The sequence below is a fragment of the Rosa chinensis genome, chromosome 5, assembly GCF_002994745.2.
Source record: "Rosa chinensis cultivar Old Blush chromosome 5, RchiOBHm-V2, whole genome shotgun sequence".
NCBI lineage: Eukaryota > Viridiplantae > Streptophyta > Magnoliopsida > Rosales > Rosaceae > Rosa > Rosa chinensis.
Genome location: NC_037092.1, coordinates 71326600 through 71337383, shown reverse-complemented (window position 1 = coordinate 71337383; position 10784 = coordinate 71326600). Strand labels below are relative to the sequence as shown.

General features: G+C 39.2%; 2 protein-coding genes across 2 annotated transcripts; both read left to right on the top strand.

The window, feature by feature from the left end:
* The first annotated feature begins 3598 nt into the window (after positions 1–3598).
* Positions 3599–6947, top strand: LOC112163980. Its single transcript, XM_024300232.1, has 5 exons — positions 3599–3851; positions 4169–4603; positions 4750–5292; positions 5707–6207; positions 6418–6947. Exons 1-5 carry the CDS (start codon positions 3599–3601, stop codon positions 6945–6947), a joined length of 2262 nt encoding a protein of 753 aa, XP_024156000.1.
* Positions 6948–6985: 38 nt separating this feature from the next.
* Positions 6986–7985, top strand: LOC112163979. The gene is made up of 2 exons (XM_024300231.1): positions 6986–7050; positions 7169–7985. Exons 1-2 carry the CDS (start codon positions 6986–6988, stop codon positions 7983–7985), a joined length of 882 nt encoding a protein of 293 aa, XP_024155999.1.
* Positions 7986–10784: the final 2799 nt, after the last annotated feature.

Sequence of the window (10784 nt, the reverse complement as noted above, 5' to 3'; positions counted from 1 at the left end):
TGTATTTAGCTTTTTAAGTATTCAGAAAAGTGAATTGGAGGTTTAATAAGTATGAGAGGTCTGGAGGTAAGGTAAGATATCGAAAGAGAAGAGAAACCCTAAACCCCTAGTCTTCTCTTCCTTCTCCGGCCGGCCGGCCTCACCATCGGCATGGCCTCCTCTCCCCCTCCCAATCAATCTTTTGCCTCTATCCTCTTAAATGAGCCTCCTCTCAACTTCTCCATCGATGATCTTCCTACCCCGGTTTTTGAAAATGGTTTCGTCTCGATTCAAATATCGGAATATTCCTATCTCCGCGGACTCGAGAAATGCAAAACCAACCTTGTTAGCCGACTGGTTCTCGCCCTCAAGGCCTCACCCCTGAAATTTCATGAATTGGCTTTGCAGCTCAGAAGCCATTGTCCAACACTCCCAAATTGGTCGATCTCTCCACTTGGGAAGGGTTTCTTCATGCTTTAGTTTCAGTCATTAGATGATATGCAGAAAGTATGGTCACTGGGCACTGTTCGTCTCAATCAAGGCTTCCTCAGACTGATCAAATGGAAGCCTGGTTTCTCTCCTTTGTCTTATAAAAATTCTTTCTCACAGGATTGGGTCCGTTTTTGGGACCTTGGTTTTGACTATTGGGAGCGGCAGACTCTCTTTGAAATTGCTCGAGGGGAATGCCTCTAGAGCTGATCCAAGAATAGTGGATCGCTCAATAGGTCTCTATGCAAGAGTTCTTATAGATGTGGACTTCTCTCAGCAACTGTTATCTACTCTCCGTGTAACTCGTGTAGATGGTTCTCAATCATTTGTCGGGATTGAATATGAAAATGTACCAATTGTTTGTGCAAAGTGTAATATAGTTGGTCATCAGGCTTCAAATTGTAGAGTGGTTAACATTGAGGTTATGGGAGAGGATGGTTCCAGACGGGGATGATCACGCTCTTCAAGAAGATCCAATGGATCAAGAAGGCAAAAACGTTCGCTGACGGAGCCAAATATAGTGGCAGATGCAGCACAAGTTGCTTTGCCCGGCTCTTCAAGGATGCCACCGTAGAACACTTCTGAGCAATCATTGCAGCAGGTAACTGCAGAGCCACTGTAGCAGATACTTGTGCATCAAACCCAATCTGCTCCAGCTCTGCCAGCGAATGCTCAAGACGTCTAGACAGCACACATGCAGGTCCCATATTCGCCGACCAAGCTGCTTCAGCCCATGCATGAGCAACCAAGGTTATTGCTAACGGAGTCAGCGAAGCCTCAATGCTTTGACCGCGAATCATCAATAGAAAGTGTGTCCCCTGAGTTTCAGAAATCCTCCTTGAATGGTGACGGATTAAGCCACCGTGTACCTACTGATACACTAAAAGTAAGCATATAATTTAACCCTAAAAATATCATTAGTAGTATAAGCAAGTAGGGATCGTTCTAATCCGGGGATTGAGGGTACACCTGTCATTGTAGGACAAATAAAGAATTAAAATAAGTACAAAGTAAATTATTTACAAAAATAATTGAAGGTATAAACATATTTACGAAATTAAGGGGGTTTTTGGATTTTTGGTTTTCGAAAATTAAAAGAAACAAAATAAAGAAAATGTATAAACACAAATACAAGAATGGAACATATGAAACAAAGATCAAAACCAAATTCATAATCAAATTCGACTCAATCCTAATATTGTTCATCTTAAGTCATGAGAAAGGAGTTGATCATGTGAAATATTCAAAGCAAATAATTTCCCATATTTTACTTTTCAATGCTAATTAACCTAAGTGAAAGCACAAAGACTAATCCTATCAAACATGCATTCAATCTCTAGAAAGCTAGACAATCATAACACGTTTAACGCATGAAACACATAGAAAGGCTATCAACTCAAGTGTGCAACTTAGTATGAAAAAGTCCACCTAATTGCAATCCTTTTTAATTAAATTCGGTTTTTGTCCAAAACCTTCACTACTTTTGATTTTAAGTTCACAAGACAATAAGTTGAATCATGTTCTTAAATCTAGCAACAATTATATATCAATCATATATGTTTTGAACCACATAAGAAAAATACATAAAAGATTTCGATCAAACACATTTAATTAAACATTCTCACATAAGCAACTTAAGAATCACAATAATAAGAATCTGAAATTTATTCAATCATAAAAATCTGGAATTAAAAATTTATTCAAACGTTAAGGTTAACTAAAACATAATCAACAAATTCAAACAAGGAAAACCGAAAGAGGTTACAAGGTTGAAGGTCGAATTACACCGTGAATGGAGATGGTGATGAAGAACTCGAATTGATGAACTCTAAATCTTGGAAGCAATCTTCAAAACTCACGGCTTCAAGGTGGATTATGGAAGGGATGCTCACGGCTTCTTCTTCCTTCTTCCTCCCTTGCTTGAAATTGCAAAACCCGAACTAGAGAATGGAGGAAGAGAGGACATTATGGAGAGAGTATTTCTGAATTTTTCTAAGGTGTGGAACTCTTTCAACGTCAAAGAGGGGGAGTATATATAGGAGCACGGATAGGGTTCTCCAAGCAATCAGAATTTTCCAAATAGCTTCAACCAATGATAACTCACCAAGTAAGCCCTGTGATGTGGTCCAACCAATCAAAACTCTCTAAAATACCTCCCTAATATTTAGTTGCCGAAATTCCTTGGAATTATTCTGATTTTTCTCTTTTATTTCGGCCAAACTTCCTTTAGGGATTTTAGGGATGAATCTAGACGCCTTTGAGAGCTTTTCTTGGTGTCCACTCTTTTTCTTCCCTTAAAAGTCTCACTAAGAAATCTTCAACGTAATCTCTTTTATATTTTCTGATTTTTCACGTTGCTTCCACCTTTCTCTCTTAGCATATCACGGCAATCACACAAAATTACTCCTCCAAGAATATTTCCTTCCATAAAAATCTCCCTAGAAAATCTCTTGTGTAATCTCTTATTCTCCTCCTTATTTTTTTACGCCAACTCTCTCTCCTCCTCATAGAATTTCACGGCAATTACTCACCGTATCCTCCTTTGTGTCACAAAACCCTAATTACATGGGCTTTTGTCTATTGCCGAAAATCCAATTCATTCTAGAGAGTTCTTGGGCCTTCTTGCGTCACCTTCTTGCCATGTCATCTTCTAAGGTCTTCAAGAAGCTTCCCTCACACCATGACACTTCATCATTTCGATTTCCATTCTTGGTTGGTTCAAGAGTCTTGTTTTGGCAGGGCTCTTTTGGACAGGATTTCCTGGTTGAAACAGGAAAGCTTCTTTTCTTCATTTCTGCTCATTTATGCAACCCTTTGTGTCTTGTCTTTACTCCCTCCAACGTTGGTTAGCTCCTCTTTCCATTTATGAGCTTATTTCAGCTCATTTATTCCAATGACCTGAAAATAGAAACTGTTACCAAAAATAGAAACTTTCTTAAAACAAGAAATGGCAACTTTACTAAACTGAAATGGGAAACTTTCTAAAAATGAAAAATAGAAACTACAAAACGGAAACTTTCTACAAATAGAAACTTTCCCAATCGAAGAATGGAAACTTTCCTAAACAGGGTTTCTTTAAGGAAATAACGCAGGAAATGTAGGGAAATAGCAATTAAAACGTCGCATTAAAATGCTCCTATCACCTACACCTTCATTTGATTCCGACAGTGCTCCCATTGTTCAAGAGTTAACAGATGTCAACTCAGCCCAAGCTAACTATGCAGAGACATCATTCAGTAAAGAAGAAGGGGAATTCACCCCAGTTCTGTCCAAAAAAGCTAAGAAGCAGCTTAAATATGTTGACAAAGCTGAGAAGTCAAAAGGGAAACTTCAAGTGAAAGTGCATGTGCGTGCCCTAGTTCAAAAGGGGGCAAAGCACCTACGTTTTTAATGTCAGTCCTCTACTGGAATGCCCGTGGCATCGCAAATGATGACACACAGAGGGCTCTTAAGCACATGGTGCATATTCATAAGCCAATCATTGTCTGTTTATCGGAACCTTTTGTATCTCTCTCTTTTATTCCTCATGAACTTTGGCTCTCTTTGGGGCTATTCCCTTTTGCTACTAATGACAGGGGCAGTTTAGACCCCAATTTGTGGTTACTTTGTCACCCAGATATCACGCTACATCTGATGTCCTCTACGACCCATCAAATAACAGTCTCTTGCTCTTTAGATGGCGTTGATTGTGTACTTACAGCTGTCTATGCACAAACTACCATAGCTGGCAGAAGATTATTGTGGCAAGATTTAAGGCTAATAGCAGCAACTCTGGTTCATGGCCCTTGGTTGGTTTTTGGTGACTTCAATTGTGTAATTGGTGCGCATGAAAAGCGTGGGGGGATTCCTCCAAGTCTCACTTCTTGCCTCAACTTTCAAGATATATGTTCGGATTATGCTTTGATGGATATCCCTACACGAGGTCTCTCCTACACTTGGACAGATAGAAGAATTTATGTGAGGTTGGACAGAGCTTTGGGTAATGTTGAATGGTTGGAAGCTTGGGAATCCTTGGAATATCGTGCGCTGGCCAAAGCCTTCTCTGATCATTGTCCGTTATTGGTTACTTGCTCTGACTTACCTTTACTCCGAAGTCTCCTTTCAACTTTAGAAGCATGTGGCTGCAGCATGAAAGGTTCGTGGCTATGATAAAAGACTTTTGGGATAACCTGCATTTTGTTGGTTGTCCAATGTTTGTACTTGCTTCAAAGTTGAGGGCTCTTAAAACAATGCTCAAAGTCTAGAACAGGTCCACTTTTGGTGTTATTGATGTTAGAGTAGAGCAAACCAAGATTGGTCTTGAAGAAATACAACAACTCATTTCTGTCAAAGGACCTTCGGTGGAGAGATTGAGTCAAGAATCAGCAGCCCATGCACGATATCAGGAGGCTCTTAATATTCAAGCTATCTTCTGGAAGGAAAAGTCAAGACTACGCTGGTTAGTTGATGGTGATCGTAACACAGCCTTTCTGCACAACATGGTCAAGGTAAGAAGGCTTAAACAATCTATTTCCTCTTTGCGTGTTGGTCGTCAAATTCTTCGGCAACAATTAGACATTGAGAATCATGCAGTGCAACATTTTTCTTCCACCTTTTCTCATGACAACAAAATCATTGACACGGGGCTGGTAGAACGTGTAATTCCAAGGATGGTAACAGATGAAGAGAATGCAGCGTTATTAGCGTTGCCTTTAGGGGAGGAAATAAAAGCAACAGTTTTCTCAATGGATGGTTCAAGTGCCCCAGGGCCGGATGGTTTTAGTGGTGCATTCTACCAGTCTTGCTGGGATGTGGTCTCTTCTGACGTGATATCCATGGTTAAAAGTTTTTTTTGAAACAGGTGCTATTATGCCTCATTTCAACTCTAGCTTGATCGCCCTCATTCCCAAGAAACAAGAAGCTGATATGCTCTCGGATTTTGTCCCATAGCCTTGGCCAACTTTGGGTTCAAAATCATTACAAAGATTTTGGCTGAACGTCTTAGAGTGGTAGCTTCTAGAATAATCTCCTCAAATCAGAGTGCCTTTACCAAAGGGAGGTCAATTGTGGATCCCATTTCGCTCACTTCAGAATGCATAAATCTCCTAGACAGTAAATGTAAAGGTGCGAATATTACGGTTAAATTGGATATAAAGAAGGCTTTTGACACCCTTGAGTGGTCCTTTCTTATCCGGGTATTACATTCTTTTGGTTTTGCTCAAGGTTTTACAGACTGGATTTTTACTATTCTAAATTCAGCCTATCTATCGGTGCTAATAAATGGTCAATCTGGGGGTTTTTTCACCTGTTCGAGGGGTGTCCGACAGGGTGATCAGCTGTCCCCTCTTCTTTTTGGCTTGGCTGAAGAGGTGTTGAGTAGGGGGATTACAAGGTTGGCTGTTGAAGGAAAATTGACTACAATCGCAGCCCCACGTTCAGTCAAGCCTCCCACTCATGTACTTTTTGCGGATGATGTAATGGTTTTCTTGCAAGGAAACTCTAGGAGTATTCGAGCTTTAATGAAGTTCATGGTGGAATATGCTCGCAATTCAGGTCATGTGGTTAACAAAGCAAAGTCTTCTGTTTACTTGGGGAAATTTTCGAGACCTAGAGAAATAGTTATTCAACACCTTCTTGGCATAAGGGAGGGGAAGTTGCCTTTCACTTATCTCAGGGTGCCAATATTTCAAGGGAGACCAAAGCAGCGACACTTGCAACATATTGTTGACAAAATTCGATGCAAACTCACTTCATGGAAAGGTAATTTACTATCTCAGGCAGCAAGGTTGCAAATTATTTCTTCAGTAATCCAAAGTCTTCTAATTTACAGTTTCCAAGTTTATGAATGGCCGCGTGCTTTACTGACCAAACTGCAAAGTTGGATACGTAATTTTTTTTGGTCAAGGGACTCTCTAAAGAAAGGCTCTACTTTAGTCTCTTGGTCTCACTGTTGTCTTCCAAAAAATGAAGGTGGTCTTGGTGTGAAAAATATATTCTCTCTAAATCAGGCCTTGCTTTTGAAGAGGTGTTGGGAGGTGGCAGAGGGCTCTTCTACGTCTACCATTTTCCTTAAAGATAGATTCCTAAAGGCAGGTCTACATCCCAAGCTTTCTTCCCTGAAATCTTCTATTTGGTTGGGTCTCAAGAAGCAATGGAATGTTATTTTGCAAAAGGCGAGATGGTTGATTGGCAATGGGTTGAAAGTGAATTTTTGGACAGACAATTGGATGGGCAGGCCTCTCATTGACTTCTGTTACATTGATGCCTCCCTACGGTCATCACTTAGGGAAAAGGTTAGCGATTTCATTGTGGATCATCAATGGGTTATACCTCAAGTTTTCACACAATTATTTCCGTTAATGGCACACCGAATTAGAGACATCAGCTTACCTTTTGAGCCACTTGAGGATCAATTAGTTTGGCTGGAGGTCTCTTCAGGTAAGTTGACTGCAAGGGATGCTTATGAGGCTATTAGACTACACCACCCGCTCCCAGAGTAGGGAATGCGCATCTGGGACAAGGCCATTCAACCACGGAAATGTATTCTCACATGGAAGGTGCTTCTTGGGCGTGTGCTGGTGGATGTGCAGAGACAAAGAACAGGTACTTATCTTTGTTCTAGATGCTCCTTATGTGGTTCAATTGTAGAGACAGTGGAGCATCTTTTTCTCCTTTGTCCTATTTTCATGGCTTTATGGACTTGGTGCCTACACTTGTTTAGGCTTCAAGCTCTACCGCAGTTGACATTGCATGTTTTGATCAACTCAGTTTACACTAGTAGCCTTACAAGTTCTGGTAAGTTGCTTTGGCGATTGGTTTTCTGCAATTTGTTATGGTGCTTGTGGGTGGAAAGAAACAAGTTGAGATTTGATGGGATAAGTTTTCATTTCCAACGACTAAAACAGTTCTTCATCTTGGCTTTAAGAGATTTTGCTGCTCTCTATTTTAAGCCCGGGATAGCATTCCAGTCTACTCTCCCCATTTTTATTATTCTTGGGTTGTCACCTTTAAGTACACGGGCTCCCATTTTCATTCCAGTACATTGGAAACGTCCCCCAGCACCTTGGTTAAAGGTTAACACGGATGGGTCGTTTCAAGATGAAAACCATGCAGGCTTTGGTGGTGTTTTTAGATATTGCAATGGTTCTTTTAAGGGAGCTTACTGCTCAAAGGCTCTAGCCAAGAGTGTTATTGAGGTAGAGTTGCTGGCCGTAATTGAAGCCATACAGATTGCCAAAGCTCGTCAGTGGAATAATCTCTGGTTGGAGACAGACTCTGCACTTGTAATCCATTATTTTAACTCACCTCTTTTGATCCCTTGGAATTTACGTGTGGCCTGGTTGAATTGCTTGCAAACGGTAAAGCACTTCAACTTTAGAATTTCGCATGTTTATAGAGAAGGAAATGGCGTAGCAGACAGGTTGGCATCATATGGAGCAAGTCATGTGGGTAATATTTGGTGGGAGGCTCTTCCAGATTTTATTGCTGATATTTATGGTGGTGATCTTATTTCTTCAGTATTCTATCGTGTTTCTTAGTTTCATTGTACCTCTTTATTGTGTTATGTGGTTGTCTTATTGGTTCTTTTTCCCTTTGTTGTTGGATGTTTCAGGGAGTGGATTTGGTCTAGTCCTACCTCCCTTTGTACCTTCTTTTTATTTTTAATAAAATTTCGGCTAAGGGAGAGGAGTTAGCTCTTATGTCACTTCTCTAAAATATATATATATATATATATATATATATATATATATGAGAGGTCTGAATATCAAATATGAAGGTCCACCTAGAACAACCCATTTTAATAGCTTCCAAGACATTGTAAAAAATAAAAAAAATAAAAAAAAATAAAGAAGAACATGATGCAAGGCAATTACCAACTACTGGCAAAACATCAATTATCCCCATATTTGACCTGAAAAAGGGGATTTGTGGCCTTGGAATTGTATTCAGAAACCATCAGGGGATTATGAAAGGTGCACTAGCAGCACCACAAGTATGCAAGCTAGCTTCCTCCAAGGTCGGTAGAGGCTCAAGCATTTTCACATGGGCTTCGATTTGCAATACATGTCGGCTTCTCCAACATTGATATTGAAGGTGATGCTCTCTCAGTCATTAATACTTTACATGAGAGTTGTGAATATTTGAGTTTGAAAGGTAATTGATGAAGTCAAGTATTTAATTAAGTCTTTTCCTAGTTTTAGTAGCCATTTTATGAGACGGGACGGCAATAAAGTTGCCCATCGTTTAGCAAAAGAGGCTTTGAAAATTAGTCAACCTTTACTTTGTTTAGAGTCAGGGCCATCTTGGCTTCATCAGTCTATTAGTATGGATTTCCAATGTGAAGTGTAGTTGGGTCAAATGCTTGCAGAAGTCACCATGTCTGGGTGCTTTTGTTGAGCTTAGATCCATAAATCATTATATTCAGTTCATTATTAATGAAGTATCCTTTTGATAAAAAAATTATCCCCATATTTGAATTTGTGTGAAATAAAGGTTTCTCATACGGATTTCAGTGTATAAAAGTCTTTACCTACAGTGCACGCACAGATTGCTTTTTCGTGGTCTCTAAAGGGGGCGCTAATGCTCTTCTCACACAGTTTTAGAAGTCTGTGTGAATATTTATCGTGAGCGCGCCCTACTGTCTATCCACATGTATATATAATTGAATTTAGTTCAATCTGAGTGAGTCAAAAATAATATTTTAATATCTCAGTCACTGTGAATAACTTTTAACTCACAATGATTTTTGTCTGGAAGAGTGATAGTATTCAAAAAAAAAAATTCGTGCTAAATTATTATTAGAGATAATTAGAAGTCCATAACTCACACCCCCATATATTGGATGTAGTCTGGATGAATTTTTTTGTCAATCACGGTCCTATGACTCAGCTGCCACATCGGATTAATTTCATTTTCTATCTTGCTGACTCAACACCTAAATTTTTCATTCCTAATATACCCTTATTTAATAACTTTTGCACAAAAAATAGTAAAAATCAATATATTAGTTGTAATCTTAAATTACTACAATCTTGTTTAATATGAAATTAGAAAATTTAATCAGCTAACTTTAATTTACATTATTTGTTTCTTGATGGAATTCATATGTGTGTGTGTGTGTGTTTCTTGATGGAATTCATTATTTGTTTCTTGATGGAATTCATATATATGTATATATATATATATAAGGCATTATTCTTCTTTGATCTTGCCTATTACACATTGCCTCATCCTCATTCTTCTTTTTCTTCTTTTTTCTCTCATCTCCTATCTATCTTGTCTCGTCTTTCCTATCACCTTTCTTATCACCACCATTGAGGTAAATATTATTATTCCATATTTGGAATGATAGAGATAAAAGCTACATGTACATTTTCATTATTCTATAATATAGGTATATATATATAATTACTTAAATTGTTGAGTTAATTTATTTTCATTTTATACTTACTCTCTTACATGAACCATTTCTATCTTATCAATGGATTGATGATTTGGTGTCGTGTTAATATAATTTTTGTTTATGTATCTGCATATGAGGTATAGTGCGTGAATAACCTTTTACCTTTGTTTTAGGTGTATATGGTCACTTAAACACGTGTTATAGGTATAATATTTAAGTGAGTCATACATGTGTTTGTTATGTAGTGTATGATACGCATCATATGAAAACTTTCTAGTGATATATGAATATAAAATTTACCTCTTTATGAGGTGAAAATAATTATACCTCTATATGAGGTTAAACATTCTAGTTTGTATTAAATGTTGGATTCTTGACCAAAAGCACCAAAATGAGACAAAGTTATCTCATTTACCCTAGCAACAGATTTTTAATCTCACCTACACAATTTCACATTAAATGACCATTTTGCCCTAAGTCTAATTATTAAACTACAACATTACCACTCCCTTTCCTCTCTCTCTCTCTCTCTCTCTCTCTCTCTCTCTCTCTCTCTCTCTCTCTCTCTCTCTCTCTCTCTCCTCTCTCCTCTCTCCACACGACGCTCTCTCTCTCTCTCTCTTCACTCTCACACTATGCCGGCAGCTCTCTCTCTTCCTCAGCACGACACCGGCACTGCCGCACCATGGAGGCTCCTGACTTGGAGGAAGAGATCGGAGCTTTCTCCAGTTGCGGCGAAGACACTAGACGGCAAGGCCCAGCGACGATTCGGACTCCGATCGACAAGGCCCAGCTCCCATTCCGATTCTGATTCCGATCGACAAGGACCAGCTCCGATTCTTATTCTGATCCGATTCTGATTCCGATCGATAAGGCCCAGCCCCGATTCTGAACGCAATGCCTCCAATTCCGGTCAGTTTCACGATGGAGGCTC

Coding starts and splice junctions, on each gene's coding strand:
- LOC112163979 (XM_024300231.1), top strand. CDS start 6,986: ATGTATTCTCACATGGAAGGTGCTTCTTGGGCGTGTGCTGGTGGATGT. Junction 7,051..7,168: donor TGTGCAGAGACAAAGAACAG/GTACTTATCTTT, acceptor ACACTTGTTTAG/GCTTCAAGCTCTACCGCAGT.
- LOC112163980 (XM_024300232.1), top strand. CDS start 3,599: ATGCTCCTATCACCTACACCTTCATTTGATTCCGACAGTGCTCCCATT. Junction 4,604..4,749: donor ATGTGGCTGCAGCATGAAAG/GTTCGTGGCTAT, acceptor ATGTTAGAGTAG/AGCAAACCAAGATTGGTCTT. Junction 5,293..5,706: donor CGTGATATCCATGGTTAAAA/GTTTTTTTTGAA, acceptor TTCTAAATTCAG/CCTATCTATCGGTGCTAATA.